The sequence below is a fragment of the Idiotropiscis lumnitzeri genome, chromosome 9, assembly GCF_059441095.1.
Source record: "Idiotropiscis lumnitzeri isolate Australia: NSW breed Sydney's pygmy pipehorse chromosome 9, RoL_Ilum_1.0, whole genome shotgun sequence".
Lineage (NCBI taxonomy): Eukaryota > Metazoa > Chordata > Actinopteri > Syngnathiformes > Syngnathidae > Idiotropiscis > Idiotropiscis lumnitzeri.
The window spans coordinates 12,162,608-12,181,546 of record NC_142399.1 but is presented as its reverse complement, the minus strand read 5'-3'; the positions used below and the strand labels follow the sequence as shown (position 1 = coordinate 12,181,546).

General features: G+C 40.5%; 2 protein-coding genes across 6 annotated transcripts in view; one reads left to right on the top strand and one right to left on the bottom strand.

The window, feature by feature from the left end:
• Positions 1–5,019: 5,019 nt before the first annotated feature.
• LOC148330274 (dual specificity protein phosphatase 19-like) lies at positions 5,020–18,717 on the bottom strand. Of its 2 annotated transcripts, none has more exons than XM_088304251.1 (5): positions 18,111–18,717; positions 16,584–16,820; positions 12,865–12,911; positions 9,049–9,201; positions 5,020–6,404 (listed from the first exon to the last, which is right to left on the bottom strand). In XM_088304251.1, exons 1-5 carry the CDS (start codon positions 18,205–18,207, stop codon positions 6,222–6,224), a joined length of 717 nt encoding a protein of 238 aa, XP_088160377.1. In that variant the 5' UTR covers positions 18,208–18,717; the 3' UTR covers positions 5,020–6,221. The 2 variants fall into 2 exon arrangements, with proteins under 2 accessions (XP_088160377.1, XP_088160378.1); XM_088304252.1 differs by lacking the exon at positions 18,111–18,717 and adding an exon at positions 17,115–17,313.
• The window catches only part of nckap1 (NCK-associated protein 1), a 32,129-nt gene continuing 31,478 nt past the window's right edge, over positions 18,289–18,939 (top strand). For 3 of the 4 annotated variants that reach the window (XM_088304249.1, XM_088304248.1, XM_088304247.1), the window contains exon 1: positions 18,289–18,674. In XM_088304249.1, the coding sequence (XP_088160375.1) occupies positions 18,567–18,674 (108 nt within the window). In that variant the 5' untranslated portion in view covers positions 18,289–18,566. The remainder of the gene's footprint in view (positions 18,675–18,939) is intronic. The other variant, XM_088304250.1, reaches the window with a different exon arrangement.

Sequence of the window (18,939 nt, the reverse complement as noted above, 5' to 3'; positions counted from 1 at the left end):
TGGGTGGATAAGTGCTGGACTATATCTTCAAATTATGAAGTATACAATCGGTGTATAAATGAATTTCAAATCCTTCGTGACATCAGTTTCATTGACAGGTGCCACTTCAATCAGTCAAATCGTCAGGACAGTTTGGCCGACCTTTGTGGAGGACGCGGCGTCTTGAAATATAAGTGGATGCTTCACTCACCGTCTCAATAGTGGTAAGCGGAAGGTATTCACCGTTTCCATCTCGTCGCGTCTGGTCGATGCCACCATGGGGACTCCAACTGACAAAAAGAAAGTACAGGAAAAGCACGTAGACATTTGCATTCAAGACGATTGGAAGAATTTTTCATTTCTCTGCCTTCGAGGCACCCATGTATTATCCAACATCATCATTTGGATTTGAAGCCATTGGAAATTACAATACAAAGCAGCAGTGGGTATTTTTTCTACTCAAGGCCCAAATGTCATGTGATTATCCACACTGCTTATCCTGTACAGGGTCGCGGGAGGGTGCTGGAGCCTATCCCAGCGGACTACGGGCAAAAGGCGCACGACACCCTGAACTGGTCGCCAGCCAGTCACAGGGCAGACGTAGACACTGTCACTGAGTGGGAACTGAACCCACGCTGCCCGCACGCAACTCAGGCGAGTGTACCACTACACCATCAGTGACCGGCCCAAATGTTAATTTTCATAATGAAACAACAACAACAATAATAATAAAAATACAATCATAAAGTGAGAATTAATTAGTCATAACTACTTCAAGTTAGATTTGACCATTGATTGAGGTTGGGGGTGCAGTGCTCACCGTTTGTTTTTTACTCATTTTGTTCGCTTGTAGGTTTAATTGTAGAGTAACGAGACCGAGACAATTAGCTGCTTGACATACGTCATGAGTACCATGGGACAAAGAGAAGCCGGTCATTTTTCAAAATAAAATATTTTTCAGCCTCCCACCGGTGGTTGGAGACCACCGCATTAAATAATTTGAAGGGAAAGAAAACACCTAAATAATACACCAAATTGATGGACCAGATTAAAGAACAGACAGAACAAAATGTGAACAACAAGCCATGTTTTGGATATCCATGGTTTTCCCTATAAAGTGCAAATAAAAGTGTCTTGTGTGTTTGACGCAGCACACTTGTATTGTTAAACTATTGTTAAAAACCCCGCCAAATTTGAAAAAATTAATGATTATGTAAAATGCAGCTTCAAAATCTGTTCTCACGCATTGCGGCCGTCGTCAGCCTAATGCGCTGAAACCACGCCCCGCTCAACTGTCGATCAAATACCACCAGATATTGGGGGAAAAAAAGGGTGCTCCTCCATCTCATCTTTCATATGCCTCCATATAACGACACATTTGAGCTGTGAAAACAGATCATCTTAAAGCCTGCAGTGGCCCCAATTAGTCGCACTGGCTCGTCATGGGGCTTTTCCATGCCATGATAGCGAGGCGCTCTCAAGCCGCCACAGTAGCACGAAGCCCATCTATACACTGGCTGTCAAGTCAGACTTTTTTTTTTTTTTTTAAATTGCCTCACTATTCCACTTTTCTCTGCCTGATGAGCACACACAGATGATGACAAGGCACTCTCAAGGGGCCACGGCAGTCTGAAGCCCAGGTCCATGTCCACACCCACACGTTGACTGTTATGTTGGACTTAAAAAAATAAAACACACGCACACACACACACACACACACACATGAATACTTCTGCCCCTCTGTGACGTGCAACTACTCACTAACATGCCGGTGTATTATCAAATGGGAAGATGCATTTTGGGGGCGCAGGCATGAATAATGAAGAATAAAACCATTACTGAGCCCTGTCTAAGACATGCAAAACAAATAATAAAAATAATAAAAAAAAAAAACAACTGGAAACTGAAATGGATAAAAATGTTTTAGGCTAAAGTGAGAATTGTATAGTTAGTATAGTCGGTGTTTACGCATTTGCAGCACGTACACTGGTCAACACATTTTTAGTACATTTTTTTTTTTCAATTCGAGACGCAAGTAAAATTTTTCGGTGAATTTGTCACCCTGATTCCAAATCTCAAGCCTTTTTTCCCTAGTGAAACAGTTTTTTATAGTAATAATATATTAATAATATTTAGTAATATTTACAAAGGGTTAGATTAAGCAACAGATCGATTTTTTTTTGTCTATTAATTACAATGTCAAAAACCTAAAATCTGCATCAAAAATACATTTTGAGTAACATAACACTGGTCAACCACAAATTGGCTTCATCTTCAAACAAGTAAAATGTATTCAGAAACAATCGACCAAATTCACTTAACGGTTATTTAAGCATTCTGGACAACAATTCCACCTGCGTGAAGAATGTTGGGCTGCCTTCGGAATCCCCAATATGCCCCCCAAAATCCAGCCTGGATGACAAACAAACCAATAATTGGGAGCACGGCCTTTGTTTTATTTATTATTATTTTTTGCTGCAGCATTGAGGTGCATCTTTTGCGCAAGGGAGTTGGGCCGCGGCCGGATTGCGGGGACCCCTCCCTGGAGAATCTCCCCCTTTCGCTGGTGCACTGAGTAAATATTGCTGCAGAGTGTTGCGGAAAATAAAGGCCACCCTAAGCGGCTTATCCGATGAATTCCTTCCCATGATCCACTGCTGTAATAATAAGCTTAAAAACCTCCCCAAAGCGCCGCTAGAATCATTTAACACAAATGCAAATGTCGCCTGTTTAGCTCCTTTCTGGGGTCTCCATTTACTTACTCTTTGATTCTCTATAAACGCGCACATTATGTAAGAAGTAAACATATGTTTGCAGAGCGTGTGTAGGGAAAGGTGGGGAGGCTGGCTGCGAGATAAAGAGGAAAATGTCAAATATGCACTTTGCTAGTGTTGTGCGTATTAAATGAATGCCTGCTTTATTTAATAATACATCACACGCACACTGGGAGCAATAAGAGCGCTCACAGCGCCTGAGAAAAAAAATAAATAAATTGTTTTATCCCTGTGAGAGCAGGGGATGTTTTGCTGCTTTATGAGAGGAGTGTGTGAACTCTGATACGCACTGCTAGACCATGAGATGGTCCAACATGGTGGATGGAGAAGACTTAAGTGTTTTCACGAGAACATTCTCCTCCATTTTACTGCAATGCAACAATGAAAAAAGAAAACAATCACCTACTGGAGTCAGGAAGCATCTCAAACCATTTGTCCTCATAGTTTCCTTAATAACACGACTTAAGAATCATTTGGTCTGGCTTTATTTTAAGGTATGGGGTAGTCGTGAGGTGTTGATACTTAGCCACGGCTAGTTAAGTTCTCTTCACCAGTCGTTGGCATTACACTGCACCAATTTCACACATCTGTGAATCATTAGATGCATCAGAGAGAAAGCTCTTTGTTTACAATCATCTCTCATTTTCTTACTAAAAATGTTATGTCTCAAAAGTACTAGTGGGATCGGTACTTGGTTTCAGTGAGTCCACGAGTGAAATGGAATTCCTTCTCAGAATCAACTGGTCAGCTATGAAGGAAAGTGCCTGCAGCGGCATTTCAGCCGATTAAACTGCATTTTGGTGGATCATGGGTTACTTTTTTTGCATCACACTTGGATCAGAGACCTTTGAAAAAGATGACGTAACCATAGCATAATCTTTTTTTGTTTTTGTTTTGTTAATATAAGCAGTTTCGATAATGGGTAGATGGATGGGTAAATTAAATTAGCAATTCAGCATGTTTGGGTGGAGTTTTTTTTATTTCTTTTTTTGTGGCATTTTGGGCAAACTCCAGTGCTTCTATTTTGCCAAAATCCTACTAGGGGATTAACCCAAATGAGCCCCAACCAGAAGCAGCTATCCTAGATACACAGATGCTAAATTGATTCTACTACGTTAGTTTACAACGATTTAATAGCACGCGGATATCAACTGTTAGACAGTTTTGCCCCACTGTATTTGTCCTACTAGTAGAAAAATAGTAGTGGGGAAAAACATGTCTGGCAAGACAATCCTTTTACCTGTGCGCTGAATTGTCTTAATGTAGGACAAAGCAATTAGTGCACGCACTTTCTGCTGCCTATCAAGGACATCGAGATGCTGCTCAAACAGCTTTCCTGACACACGTGCAATTCAGGCAACGAAAGCAGCCGTAAAGCCGAAATTGGACTATAGTGGACATGCATACCTCTGCTGGCCCGTCAGCTGAACAGCCACCCTGCTCGCCCCCGGGAGACGCTACAGATGGGACAGCGAGAGCCATCCTGCGGGTCCTCTCATTCAGCCGTTGAAATGTCAGAAAAATGTCAGAGGGAAACCCGACTGGCTTGGCCACGGCGGCTCCTGAGTGATGCCATTGAAAAGCAACAAAGACGAAAGGCCAAAGTGGCACCGTCACACTGCACTTGCAGACAATCACTCTCACATTGTGCTTCACTGTTACAGTGAACATCCCTTTCCCTTTATCGTGGAAGATATGTTGGGGGCCCACGGGCAACTGGTCAAAATCTGCGATATAAATTGACTATTTCAAGCAAGATTGCAGGAGATGAAGAAGATGAACTGTAAGGTAGCAAGGGCAACTGGCACATTTTATCTAATTGGTCCGTCTTTAAGAGCATTTGGACATTGGCAGGAATAAAGCCGTAGTGTTCAAACACTGAGGTTATTAACAGTGACAGAAACCTGCACAATGCGGCAGGCTTGACAGGCCCGTTAAATAATCTACGACCTTTATGGGACCAGCAGGAATTGCCAGCCATTTGGCACAACTCCTCTCCTCCTCTAAGCTGCTGGCACGGCCCCAACACGCACACCTCCCTGCCCACCTCATGGACTCCCACAAGTGCCCAGTGTCAAAGCCAACTCCAGAAGATGCGCCTTTAAATACACAAATACACGCAGAAAAAGAGAGAAAAAGAAGGAAAAAAAGAGGACATATACACTTTCTAACAAGAGCAGATATATATTTAAAATGAGAATATATAAGCATCTCTCATTGGGAAATGCGATCTGTGTTTCTGGCACAAGCACACCACACACACACGCACATTTTTCTTTTTATTTTCACAATGGTACAACTTTAGACAAAGAACATTTTTCCATCGTAGGATCGTAATTTTTTTCTTGAAAATAGGAAACCTTTGGGCCTTTTGCACAGTGGCCGAGAAGGGTCACAACAATTGCAAAAGCCACAACACAACGGAAGTTCCGAGGCAAAGGAAGTGAGCGAAACCCCTGCGGGATGGGAAAAGACGCAAAACTGGAATTTTAATGTTAAACTTTACGTCTACACGATATTATCCACGAAAATTAACAATACTGTAACGAACTGGACGGGAGATCCGTGTGTGATGACGATGGAACGGGTTGCTCGGAGCCGTCGTCGGTATAGCCGTGTTGTAACCATAAACAAGGAGCGAACTACATGAACGTCTGACGTCGTCTTTTGAAGACGCTACTACTTTGAAAAGCATGATGTAAATATCTGAGTTTTACTTCCAACTTGGGTTATCAAAACCACAATTTCGCGCCTCAGCCTTGTTTTATCTCAACATCAACATTAGAAACGTCTAATATGTGGCTGGCAAGTGACAGGTGTCCTCTCGTACAAGCTGAGCTCGTCGCACGCACGGACAAACCATGGGAACATCACAAATAAATCATTTGAAAAACAGCACCAATTTCTGACATTGCTACAGTGACACAAGCTCCAACAATTTAAACAACAACTTTATTCGTATTACTATTCCAGCTTTGCGTCTCTTCTCATCCCGCGGGAGTTTCGCTCACTTACGTTGCCTCTGCACTTCCGTTGTGTTGTGGCTTTTGCAATAGCGTGTCGTTCAATGTTAAAGTGTTGTGGCTTTTGCAAATGTTGTGACCTTTCTCGGCCACCATACTTTTGGGGTATAGCTTGCATGCTTATGTGTGATGGGTATTTGGATTATGAGGGGGTCCTTGGAAACTTGTCTCCCCTCAAGGCCTCTCTGGACCCAAAAGGTTTAAGAATCCCGAGTCTCACCTATGACTTGGCTTCGTCTGTTCCAGGTTTCTTCCTGAAACTGATTTCATTCTTGCCCCATGGACTGCACTAACGCCTGCTCAAGTGGGGTTCAGTTGGTATCCTCACATATAGGGAGCTTGCTTCTTGACCTGCTCCATATGAGAAGTACCTACAGACAACTTTGGTTGTGAATTGGCGATGTAGAAAAAAAAACCTGAATCGAATTGAAAATGAAGATGGCGCTCATGGTCTGTATTTCTGCAGCTGGCTGTAGAATCCCGAGTTGGGTCGACTTGAAGGCCTCGCGAGTTTCACCTGGCGGTAGGCCTCGTCAAACAGGAGCCCTTCTCGCCACATCAAGTAGGCCATGACGATGGAGGATGAGCGTGACACACCGGCGTTGCAGTGGACGAGAACCACACCATCCTAGAGAAAGAGAAAGAAAGAAAAAAGAAGGCAGAGAGGAGGAAGTTCAGTCTGACAATTAATATTCGATGCAAAAAGTGAAAGAGCTTGTATTACTGAGGTAATGTTTCTGAACATTTTGTTTCAGTTGTGTACTCTTCTTGTGAAAGAATTGACACATAGTTACTCTTTGCGCGCATTACAAAGGAAATCCTGCGAACGTTTACAGCTTTTTAGGCCCCAGGAACAACAAAACATGGCAAGATTGTTAAGGGAGAAGTGGATGGCCACAAAGAAGAGGAATGATGCAAGAATCACAAACTTGTGAGATTTGGAGAGGCTGTTGTAAATCATTGATCACTCTATTCACTGATTGCGCCCTAAAAATTAAGTAACATTTTGAAAAAAAAATGCACTGGAAGCGCGCATGTCCCTCGAACAACAAAGCTAAAATTAGCTCTTTCCCGTCATACAAAGCTTGTCTCTCTAAGTCGAGGCGCCTCACATTAACATAATTCCTTGGTGTCAAGCTGTACGATTATAGAAAAAATATTAATCACGATTTTAGTCAGAATTAAAATCAGGATTATTCAAATGAGTGTTATTTTTGTTTGGTATAAAACAAGATCACATTTTGTACTCCAGTATACACACTACAGGATTAGACATTGTAAAATAAGTACTATTTTAAGTGTATATATATATATATATATATATATATATATATATATATATATATATATATATATATATATATATATATATATATATATATATATATATATATATATATATATACATATATATATAAATATATATAGAGAAAATATATATTAGGGCTGTCAAAATTAAAGCAAAACTCACCGCGTTGACGCATTTGTGTCATTTTGTATTCCAAGCGGAGTCACTTGTCACCGTGCCCAATCTCTTTTGTCTTTCTGCATGTCAATCAATGTCCACCAAGTCCAATGGTTGATCTAAATACGCTTTTCTCGCTGTAATAGACGTTGTCGCAGCTTTCTGTGGTTTGCTTTCAAACATAACCCAATCTGGCAGCCCATCAGGGCTCACGCAGGCAAACGTAAAGCACACACAGATAAGAATATTCATCTTTTATGACTCACTATCAGTCAGAGAGGTCGCCCCATTGCATTATCGGCGCAGGCTTCACCGTAGTTACACAGAGCAGGCATCATTGTCATACTTGTAGGGGGATAAGAAACATCTGCAAAATGAAAATTGCCCAAGCTAGATAATCCATCACGGGCAACATGGAATCATAATTTGCTTTTTGGTCCGAGTGCTCTTGTTTTGTCCTTATTTGACAGTGCTGGGCTGAATCTTTTCATATCAGTGCGCACATCATGTTGTTCAGAGTGTAGGAAAAACAGCATGGGTCTGCCAGGAACGGCATCCAATAAAAATAGGGCACAAATGAAGTAAGGGACACTTAAATGCGGACTTGATGCCAGCCTGGACTTTGTGCTGAGCTTTGGTCTTTGCTGCGCTGCGGATAAAATCGCTGCTGCAGAGGAATGAACGCGAACGCATCGCAGGCTGATTTCAGGCCTGCGCTTTAGAGATAGTTGAACTGAAATCAGACTTTCAAGATGCATAATGCAGACTGATTTTAGTAACAACAAATTGGAGCTTCTCTAAGCAGAAATCATCCGTCCCATGGTCGCACGCTCGGCATTTCTATTGGGAATTGTACATGGTTTAAGCCATTGGTTAGCAACCACCGGTCGGAGCCCGGGGGATATTTGGTATCAGGCCGCACAGACTGATTGGAAACTTTTCATTTATTTATTTGTTTTGGTTGTTTTTGCCATGGAGCATATGCCTCCCAATCAGGAAAGTACGTCATCACCCTCACCCCACTTGGCAATTACTTTCCAAAAGAGATTACATGTCCGCAAAGAGCCACTGATGCATTTTATTGTATATTTAATGTTTACTATGTGTAAGTTGTTGTTTATCTCAATTTGGATTTTTTTATATCCTTTTATTTTTTTACTTTGTTCGGGGCTAAAGATGAAAATTAGCTGGCTAAATCCAGTGCAAGCATCTCCCCACATTTTAACACTGATTAATGTATGTGCATATTGTCCATAAAATTAATAAAAATGAAATATTAAAAAAATATCTGATAGCTACGGTGCTTCAGTTTTATATCATTTGCCACCAAATGCATGTTTGCAGATTTTGGAAATGAAAACAAGAACGATTGAGAAGGGTACCTATGGGAGAGGAGGGGCAAATACTATGGCTGGTGAATCGATTCCCTTGCAAATGCAGCCATTTTGTTGACACTCAAAAGGGCATTCAGAAAAACTGAGCGTGCGCGGTGGATCTGGTGCGGTGTGTTATTAAGAAAACAAGAAGTGTTTCAGATGTCTAAACTATACAATAAGACACTGCTGATACGGCAAAGGTCGGCTTTCTACTTCTTGCTTACAATAGTAGCCGGGCGTCCATTGGCTTCTGTCCTGTCTAATAAAACAACATGATGAATGTACAGTGTGTGTTCATTGAGCACACACTAAAGCAAGACACTGAGAGCCAATGGCAAGTGCTCCCCTGAGACACAGCTCGAGAGTGCATTTATATAAGGATGAATTCTCTCCATGTGTCCGTCCGCATGCGTGCGTGTGCATACACGCACCTGTTCCCGGGCCTGATCTATAAAAGATCCGCACTCGTTCACGTATGAAGTGATTTCTGTTTCCGGGAGGTCCAGGATGTGGACGGTTTTGTAGACCAGCTGATCGGGGAAGGGGTTGGCCACTCCGTAGGCTACATTTAGTACGTGTGACACCTGAAACACACAGAGGCAATGAGGCACCTTGAGCAAATATGTCTCCATTGTGAACAGCGGTGGGGCTGGGGTCATTGTGACGACACAATGGCTTTGACCAGGCGTGGGCAAACTACGGCCCGGGGGCCACATGCAGCCCGTTCAACGTTTTAATCGGCCCCACCGAACTTGAAAAAAATTAAATAAATAAACCTTGTTTATGTTTTGTTTTCTAAATACTGTGGTTTTTCAAAGACATATATATTGTTGTAATGCGTTTATTCACTTTCATTTAAAATTAAAAGAATTTTTTTCTCCTATAAGGTGATGTATATATATATATATATATATATATATATATATATATATAGGCAGCTGAATGGAACCCCCTATAAAAGCACTCACACTTCACTCTATCTGAACTATCACTGGCAATAAAAACAGGAGTGCGCAATGAGTAAAATGATGACCGCACTATACTCACAGAACACAATAAGTGTTGTGTTCAGCAAATGGAGAGCAGCGCTTCTAAGTGTATGACACTTTTGTGGCTCATCAACGAGGCACAGCTGCAGCAGCCGGCGTATAAGAGCGGGTTTGGAGAGGTCTACAAATGACACTCAAGCACGCTCGCTTCTCTTGCTCTTAAAGTAGCGACATCTGCTTGGAAAGAAAGACAGCCGCAACGTGCGTGTGGCTCAAATGGGCAACCCCAGCTAGTCTGGCTGATGCCCTCTTGTACGTTAACGCACATGAGCATGCTAGCTTGTGTTTGATGGCGCTAATTACTGCGTCGCGTGTCACAGGTGGGCGCTGGAATTAAATTACAACAGTCACTTAGTGTGATTAACTACCTCATCGGGGCGCACAATTTATTTATTTTTACTCAATTTGTTGAAAAGTCATGGAGAAGCCACATTCACACTCTGACAAAACTGACATACAGACATACCTTGACTAGTTGAATTTGTTAAGTGACTGAACAGAGAAGTCAATTTACTTTTACATGAAACAAATATTCTATCGTGCCTCTGAAAAACAATTTTTTTGGAATGTTTTAAAAAAAATAATAAAAGAGGATTGGATGTGTGCATTTAAGAGGCGTGGCCATGTGTGTGATATAAGGAGCTGGCATGTGGACGTGAGTTGTGGCCGACATCAGCTCGTTGCAAATGCGCTCATTTTGCATTTGTGTTTGAATGTTTGAGCAAATCAGTTTTTAGTTCAGAAATCAATGTTTCTGGAGGGTAAACTAGTAACACTCTTTTTGTCATAATATTGAAATTTAAAATAGTTCTCTGTAAGATAAGATGAAGATCATAATAACCTCAAGTAACCTTATATAATCAGTTTGTGTATTTCTAATCATGTTTTTATACACTAATTGCATTAAGATTGCACACGCACACACACTTACATTTTTGCTTTAGTTTCTATTTCCTTGCTTTCATTGTAAGCCATGATGAGCTAGTTTCTGTTTCGTTATGAGTCTGCTTCAAGCTCTAATAAAAGCAGAGGCGGCGGGGCGGGAAGACAGGGAGTCGCGCGGAGCCGAGTTGCGGGCAGGTCAGCTGCTCGCTCTCTCTCTCTCTCTGTCCCTCTCCCTCCCTGCCGGCCGGTAAAAATGAACAACCTTGCCTGGTTCCTTCTGGCCTTCAGCCACCTTGCTCATTTCAGTAAGCTCTCCTAAACGGCGTCAGGGCGTTTAAACCTGACATTCTCCTCATAACATTCAGATACAATACAAAACAATTTTATTTATATAGCGCATTTCACAACAGCTGGAGCTGTAACAAAGCACTTTCCATATGCCGTCATATAAATTAGCAAGTAATTTGAACACAAATTAAAACACATAAACACATTTACAATAGATACCAGGAGAACAGCAGACAGTCTCATGTTGAGTCAAAAGTTAAAGAATAAAAATGTATACCCCAATTGTTCTTCTCTTGAAATATATTTTTCTCATATTGGAACATTAATCATTTTTTCTCATGTTATTCGATAATCTATTTCATTTTTTTTCATCAAGTCATTCTCAATTAATAGACAATTTCTTTCTTGTTGCCATTTTGTCACTTCCCATGTTGGTCGAGTGGCAGCATATCTGAAGCTTGCACATTTCTGAAGTTTGGTTCAAAAGGTTTTTTTTTGGGTATATATATATATTTTTTTTTTAAGACATCAAAAGCTCATAACTGGAAAAACTCACTAGTTGGTGAGCCCTTGCAAGTCATGACACCACAGTATTACAATCACCAATGCAAATTACAACCAGAATAATAAATCTTGTTTAAGGAATACTTCTCTGACAATCTCAATAAAACATAAAGCATTAGTCATTCTTAGTCGTGGCATCTACAGGAAGACAAATTCTTGGCTTTATGGAGCAGTCTTGAGGCCATTTTTGATCTATTTTAAAGGAGCAGACCGGGCAAAATTGGTTTTCCAGCAATCGCTTAGTCAGTGGCTTCTCCAAAAAAGAACATGAAACCTGACAGTAGCAGTGATCTCTAAATTATGGGAACACATGATGACGCCATCTGGCATTTTTTGGTAAATAAACCCGAAATTAACAGTGGTTCTCAACCTTTTTTCACTGATGTACCCCCTGTGAAATATTTTTTTCAGACAATTTTCCCTGAACACTATTTTAATCGGCTGAAACCTTTTTTCAGATGGCATTGATGTTTGCACTTTGAGTCCTTATACACACTGACTAATCAAATGCTGGAAAATTAATTTGAACCGGTGTCTTCGTTTAAGACCTTTCCTTCACTAAATAGACTAGTAGGAGTGGGCGCATTGGGTTAAATATTTATTCCACAATATTTTCACCACCTTAAGTCATCTTCCACAAACATTTTTGCTATTCTATTTTTGTGATGTACTTTCAAAGGTCTTAAAACGGTCTTGAGGATGATGCATCATATATGATATTTGCTGGTTAAGACAAAACTTCTGACAAAGCTCTTTTGTTTGACCTTAATAGATTGTGTACCTAACAAAGTGGCCTATCAGTGGTGCCAAAATGTGGTCACATCTCATGAGCTTCAACAAGCAGCAGGAAAAGGCCGAGTAACGTCATTACAGGCAGAACTTGTGGAGGTATGAAACCGATCTTCCCCAGTGTGAGAGCCTTCCCTCTGTGTCGTGCTGGGATAATTTACTCCCCCTACTGATCTGGAGCGACACTGCACGAGTCCCCGTCTAATCTCTCGTCTCCGTGATCATGTGATCGCGACAGGGCAAGGACACGCCTGCCCTATTGATTCAACCACCAACACCGACACTCTCTTCTACACCACCGGTGTCAAACTCAAGGCCCGGGGGCCAGATCTGGCCCATGACCTAATTTTAAGTGGCCCGTGAAGGGCAAATCATGTGCGTCAACTTCCTGTTTCTGTCACTGTTTCTTCTTGTTAGCACATTTTCTACACTTTTAACAACATTGAGAAATGAGATATTGCCATTTATTTGTTAACAATCATCCCCTTTTAAAATAAATAGAATAATTGCTGAACACACAATTACTGACTGGCTTTCCATATATTTGATGGATAAGGTAAGGTGATCATACATTTATATGGGTTCACGGTCATAACTGTACTCTGAGGGACACCATAACTACGATGTGGCCCGGCCGCAAAAATGAGTTTGACACCCCTGTTCTACACTGACCTGATATCTCTGCAAGGTGTCCATGTCGTGGGCCGCATCCTGAGAGGCTGGAAGAGCAGGGAAAAAAAACAATGTCAGCAAAGAGCATTTGAAGCAAAGAAACGACTGAGGAAAAAAAAACTGCAAATGGTGAACGAGGTAATAAAATTGCCGTATTAAATTGTAATGTAGTTTCATGGCTAAATTGTGTTAGCGTTAGCAACAGAGTCCAAAAAGTGGGCGCATTTCACCAAATTACTTAACAGAAACAACAAAAAGCTCTCTTTCATAGCAGATAAAAAGAAGCACATTGAGGCTGATACCCAATTTAATTTCTGATATAGGGACAGTCGTCTCTGAAAGCTAGCTGTAGTTACCACACACAGACTACTGTGTGTATCTGATCAAAATCAAAACACAGTTTTTCTACTATCCGTGCTCATGGAACAGCAATAGCACATGTGCTACATGCTATTACGGTCACTCTGCGACCATGTGCCAGTTATGTTTATAAACTCGCCAATCAAAACAACACATGACGACCCATTTGCCAAAATCCATTAACAGCAAAGCCTAACAATAAAACATAACCTACGTTGGTCGTTAGAATACGCTAAGGTATGGGGATAAAAAAAATATATGTGTGGTTCTGAGGCCTGGGGTACATACCGCGTTTTGTATGTGTAGATTAGGTTATTCATGCTAGAGAAGCTAAACTAAACATTTTGTATTAAAGTTAAATGAGATAAATTCAAGTGTTTATTTTAGTTTTCTTTAGCACAGTACACTAGCCTAATTTTACTTGTCCAAGTAAGTGAAATATGTTTTGTATGTATGTCTTTTTTATTTGTATTTTATTCTTTATAATTTTTAATTAAGTATGTCTCAGTACTTTAACAGGATTCACGCAACTCAGCATAGTGTCATTTTTGGTTCCATTTCAAATTCACTCAACTTTTACACATCAATGCAAATTGATTTTTTGGATAGCTGCAGCGCCACGCGAGTACATGAAGACAAGCATGGAAGCGATTTAAAAAAAAAAAGAAAAGAAAAATCGAATCGTACCAGGGACTGAAAATTGAATCGAATCGGGGCTTGACTGAATCGTTGCAGCCCTAGAAATATATTTTGTTAACCCAATTCATTTAGGAAATATAAAAATGTATCAACAGATTTGTTGATAAATACTATCTAAGGATAAGGTTGACATGAGCATTTTCCATCTTCTGAGGTAGCATGGGAGCCGTTCAAAAGGCGGGACGACAACTATCAGTATTCTGTTATCTACCGAAATCCAAAATGTCCATTGTGTTGCGTTAGCAAAAAGAAAAATAGAAAGAAAATAAGTGTAAAAGTGAACGTCTCCTCAGAGGGACGATTTAAGTGTTTCTCTTTTCTAAAAAAAAAAAAAAAGAGACAAGGTGTTCAAAGGGGAAGTTCCTCATTTTGAAATGAGTTTGCTCAGACGAAAAAAAAAAACAACAGTTAGACACCAAATCCCAGCATAGTTGTCAGCGAGTGGATGTCGTAGCCGATTGGCTGACATGCAGGAAAAATGAGCAGCACTTTGATGCTGTTGGCGCTAATGTGCCGTAAAGGAAATATTCACTTTTATTGAGCCGAACAGATGCAATATTAATATCGATCCCCAATGACGAGTTGTCTCGTCTTCGAGGTGAAGGGTTGCATATGCGTCTACGGAACCGAACAGCCACGCCGAGCTGTCAGGGAGTTCAATGTCAGGCTCAAGAACACTCCAGCTGGTTGTGGTCACACGCAAGGCACAACAGCATTAGCGCCCCACCACGTGGTGTTCTTTTGTTATTTTATTTCCCATATGCTTTATTTAACACAGAGCCCTGAAATGTGAAGGCAGTAAAGTTGTGTATGAATACACTTGTAAATAAATAAACGGTGTCCCTATAGCACTGTTTTCTATTTATCATACTGTTTCCTTCTTGTGTATGTTTGTGTATATCCGACTTTTTTGCACGAAGGCAGCGCTACCTGAATTCTGCCTAGCAACAATCATCCCGGAAATGGATGCAAGCATTTCTGTTGATCTAAACTGACATGACTGACAGACTTTGTGCAGGCTCTAGGATTAAGAAAATTGCACCTGTAAACTATATTCAACAACTAAACTATGTTGACCTTGAGCTTGCGGCATGGTTGTCTGCTTGGTGCCAACGATTCACTCCGGAATATGCAATATAATATAAATGTAGAAATAAATACTTCATATAAAACATATTTAATTTAAATGAATGCTTATTATTACATGAATTTCTGTGCTTTCCGGACAATAAGGTGCACCTGCATATAAGCCGCAGCAACTCTCTTGGGGAAAAAACAAACACAAAAATATAAATAAATATTTTTTTCTTTAAAAATTGATATACAAGCCGCATCAGACTAAAAGCCGCAGTTTTCTATGTTGAAAAAAAATTGTTGTTACTGCATGTACAGAACGATTTTGTACTGTGAATGCACATAATGGTACATAAACAGATTGTCAAAACAGTGCCTTTTCACACGGCAACTACTTTGCTAATTAAAACAAACCAAACCCAAGAGAAAATAAATAAATAAATAAATAAATAATCCAGATTTATTTAGCATATTTTATGAACTATAGAGCGCCCCTACCGGTGAAAGAAAAACCCACAGGAAAGTCACACCGTTGTATTAGCCAAAAAAAGTAGCGACTCATAGTCCGAAAAAAATGGTAGATATAATGGGCACGTGTCCTTTTAGTTGCTTGTCTTGTACTTTTTTAAATTGCCTCCTTTTAATGTGCTAGTATATTGTTATATTTTAATTTAATTTCAGTATATGCATGGTGGTGTCTTGTGGAACAATTTTAATCTGTTCAGCAAACACTTAACTCAAAACACTCACATCTCAAATCATCTTTCTCCATTGAACTAAATGGAGATTAAACCGTTCCTGGCTCCCCCCCCTCAATTAAAATCAGACAGACAGATTACATAATGTGTTTCTATGCTGTCATATTGTACTTTATTAAACATACAGTAATGACATAATTAAATGAAGTGCAAAGACTAAAATAGTTTTTTCTACATTTTTGCTTTAATTCAATGGACAATGTGCTGCCCCTTGGTCATCTGAGGGCAGTCAAATTAAGACATACAGATAGATGTACATGGCGACAGTTACAGCCACTCAGTAAACTCAATTAATATTTGCCTTTTTTATTTTAGAGAGGATAAGAAGACATGCCTGAGAGTATTGCTACGTTGCCTGTCTTCATGTGCTGTGCCACCATTTGGGTCGGAACGCTGTTAGCGTTATGCTAGCAGACACAAGTAGGGCAAAGTTATATGGTAAGGTGAAATAAACATGTAATTTGCATTGCATTATGTTTGGCCAGACAGCCAACTTCAACTATAAGTGGCAATAAACAGCTTAAAGCCTTCTTTAGTACAATTCAATCAAACAATTGCTCGAATCTCAAAAAACTCTTACGACGGATCAATCTGATCTCACTGTACATATTTTGTTGATATGGATATATTTACTAGTTTATTTATGACCATTGTCTGGTTCACGCGGGGCAAACGTGTGCGAAATAAACTCTCAACCTATATAGGAACAGAGAAAAGCTACTATTGAGTGGCAACCAGGTGATATTTCTAATGCGTGGATAAAGTTATCAATGCTATGAAGAGACTTTGTAGTTGAAGATGCAGATAAGGTACTGTTCGTTTTTTTACCCAGCAGTAAGAAGGGTCGGACCACTCCAACTTGCAGATCCAGACTCTCATCCTGCACAAATCCACCTCCGTTCCCGTCCTCCAACTCCTCCACCAGTGAGCCTCCATCGGTGCTGCTTTCCAGGAACGTTTTGCCCGTCACCGTGGTAACGCGGGTGCACTGTTTCCTCAGGCGGCTTTTGGAAAAACTCTGGATCTCTCCGGACAGTGAATGCATCGCAAAAGGGTCAGGCAAAGCTGCAACATGGTCAAATTTAGGAAGAGATAAAGCACAGAATAGATTTTATTGCTTGATTAATTGTGTCTTTGAACATACTGCAAGGTAAGCAAAATTTGTGACAGCAGATATGCTTGAATAATGCTGTAATTTGCTTCAATCCTACGTGTTTACAAGATTCACTCCAAATTACACTTAATTTCTTGCATTAATGAACTTTCCCCCCTACTTTAATAAAAATGCAGTACGTTTACGAGTTATACGTATGATTAAAACACAAATCCCAAAACATAGTTTAAGATTCATGTACTCACCTCGGTCAAAGTAACCAAGAGGATTCTTGACACGACATGCAACTAGAATGTTTTATAATTGCGGTGCTAAACCTTTTGTAGCATTAAAGCATATAATATAGAACAATGTTCGCCAGCTCCATTGGAAACGTTCAACATTTACATAGACGAAAAAGCCGGAAGTACGTAGCGCAGATGCATTCATGTGTTAAAGAAAAGTAGGAAAGGTGAAGGTTACCCAGAGAGGGGATTCTTATACATTCTGTGACAGTGCTCATCTATCAGAAAAAGTAAACAAGTAGTTCTTTCTTTCAGATTTTGTCATACGCCAGATCAGTTCTCACTTGAGTGAACATATTTTCCTGTGGACACTACTTTTTTTCATTCAACACATAAAAAGCAACACATTAATCTTCTGTTCTCTCTTGTTTAAATTACTTTGCGATCCACTTCAGTTTTATAATTTACTTTCAACCGTGCTTTGTTGGTACGGTTCCGTGATGAAAACAGCTGCTCCCTACTCAAAATTTAACATTACATTTTAAATATAAACAATCAAACAAAGGTAAATATCAAGACAAAGGTAACACTAGTAAACAAATTGCACTTTTTAAATGAATATTGACAATATTTATTTGAGGGAGGTTGGTAGTTAAAACTACCCGTGTTAAAAAGTAGTTGCCCCCTAAATCTAACAACCGGTTGGGCCAACCTCAGAAGGAACAACTAAAATCAAGCCTTTTCTATCATAGGCAATGACTTGTTGACATTCCTGTGGAGATATTTAGGCCTACTCTTCTTTGCAGAATTGTTTTTATTTAGCAACATTTCAGCATTTTCACGTGCGAACAGCCTTTCCAAATTCATGCCAAGTTAGGCTCTAGGTGTGTTTCGGATGGTTGTCATGCTGCAGAACCAAAGTGCACTTCATCTGGACGTCACAAACTGACGGCAAAACACTCTTTCTGGTAAAAAAAAAAAAAAAAAAAAAGCAGAAATGCATGGTTCATCACTTACAGAAAGTCGACCAGGACTTTAAGTAGCAAAGCTGTCCCAGACTATCACACTTTTGTCTTGTCAGTCCATAGAATATTCCCCTAAAAGGCTTCATCATTCAGTTGCTTGTTTGTTAATGTCACACTGTCAGGCTATAATTGCAACTCGTGACGCGAACTCGAGGTGCATTGACCGTGAACGCATCACGACCAGGAAACGAGGACGCCTCCTCTCGCCACACAGAGAGCGAGAGAAAGCGAGAGAGAGAGAGCAAAAAAAAAAAAACACGGCGAGCTGCTGGATAGACAGTGGGTGGAGTACAGGAAGCTGCTGCTGTCCTCGGCTATCTCATCATGGCCCAAATCTAATTCCTAGACAAACGCGACAAATAGACAAGCCGAGACTGCGGACATTCGTGATTTTGTTTCCGTGTTTTTTCCTTTCTCGGCTGATTTGTGGAAAAATAGGAGCTCCAATATGTCTCGGGGAGTGATCCAGCCGACCCAACAGAAGCTGGCAGAAAAGCTCACCATCCTTAACGACCGAGGCATCGGGATGCTGACCCGCGTTTACAATATAAAAAAGGTGCGCACACTCACACATTGAAATGCGCGCACGGTGCACACGGACAAGCTTGATTGACAATGAACATCTGTACCTGACAGCCGGTGATGCTTGTTTTAACGAACGCCAGTTTATGAATGTTTGATTAGCTGCCATTGTATGTAAAGTGTCGACTTAGTGAGCTACCCTTCGTCTTTCGCCGTATAATAAGCGTCATGCAGTCCCCCATAACGGTGCAAACAAGCGAGAGAATTGCCCTTATTTGTCATTTTTGGGGCTGACGGTG

What these genes read in the sequence shown, in the direction of transcription:
- LOC148330274 (XM_088304251.1), bottom strand. Translation starts at nt 18,207, where the DNA reads ATGATGAAGCCTTTTAGGGGAATATTCTATGGACTGACAAGACAAAAG. An exon ending in CCGACCCTTCTTACTGCTGG is followed by an intron (nt 12,912 to 16,583) that starts GTAAAAAAACGA and finishes CTGCTCTTCCAG; the next exon opens with CCTCTCAGGATGCGGCCCAC. An exon ending in ACACCTTGCAGAGATATCAG is followed by an intron (nt 9,202 to 12,864) that starts GTCAGTGTAGAA and finishes TGTGTGTTTCAG; the next exon opens with GTGTCACACGTACTAAATGT.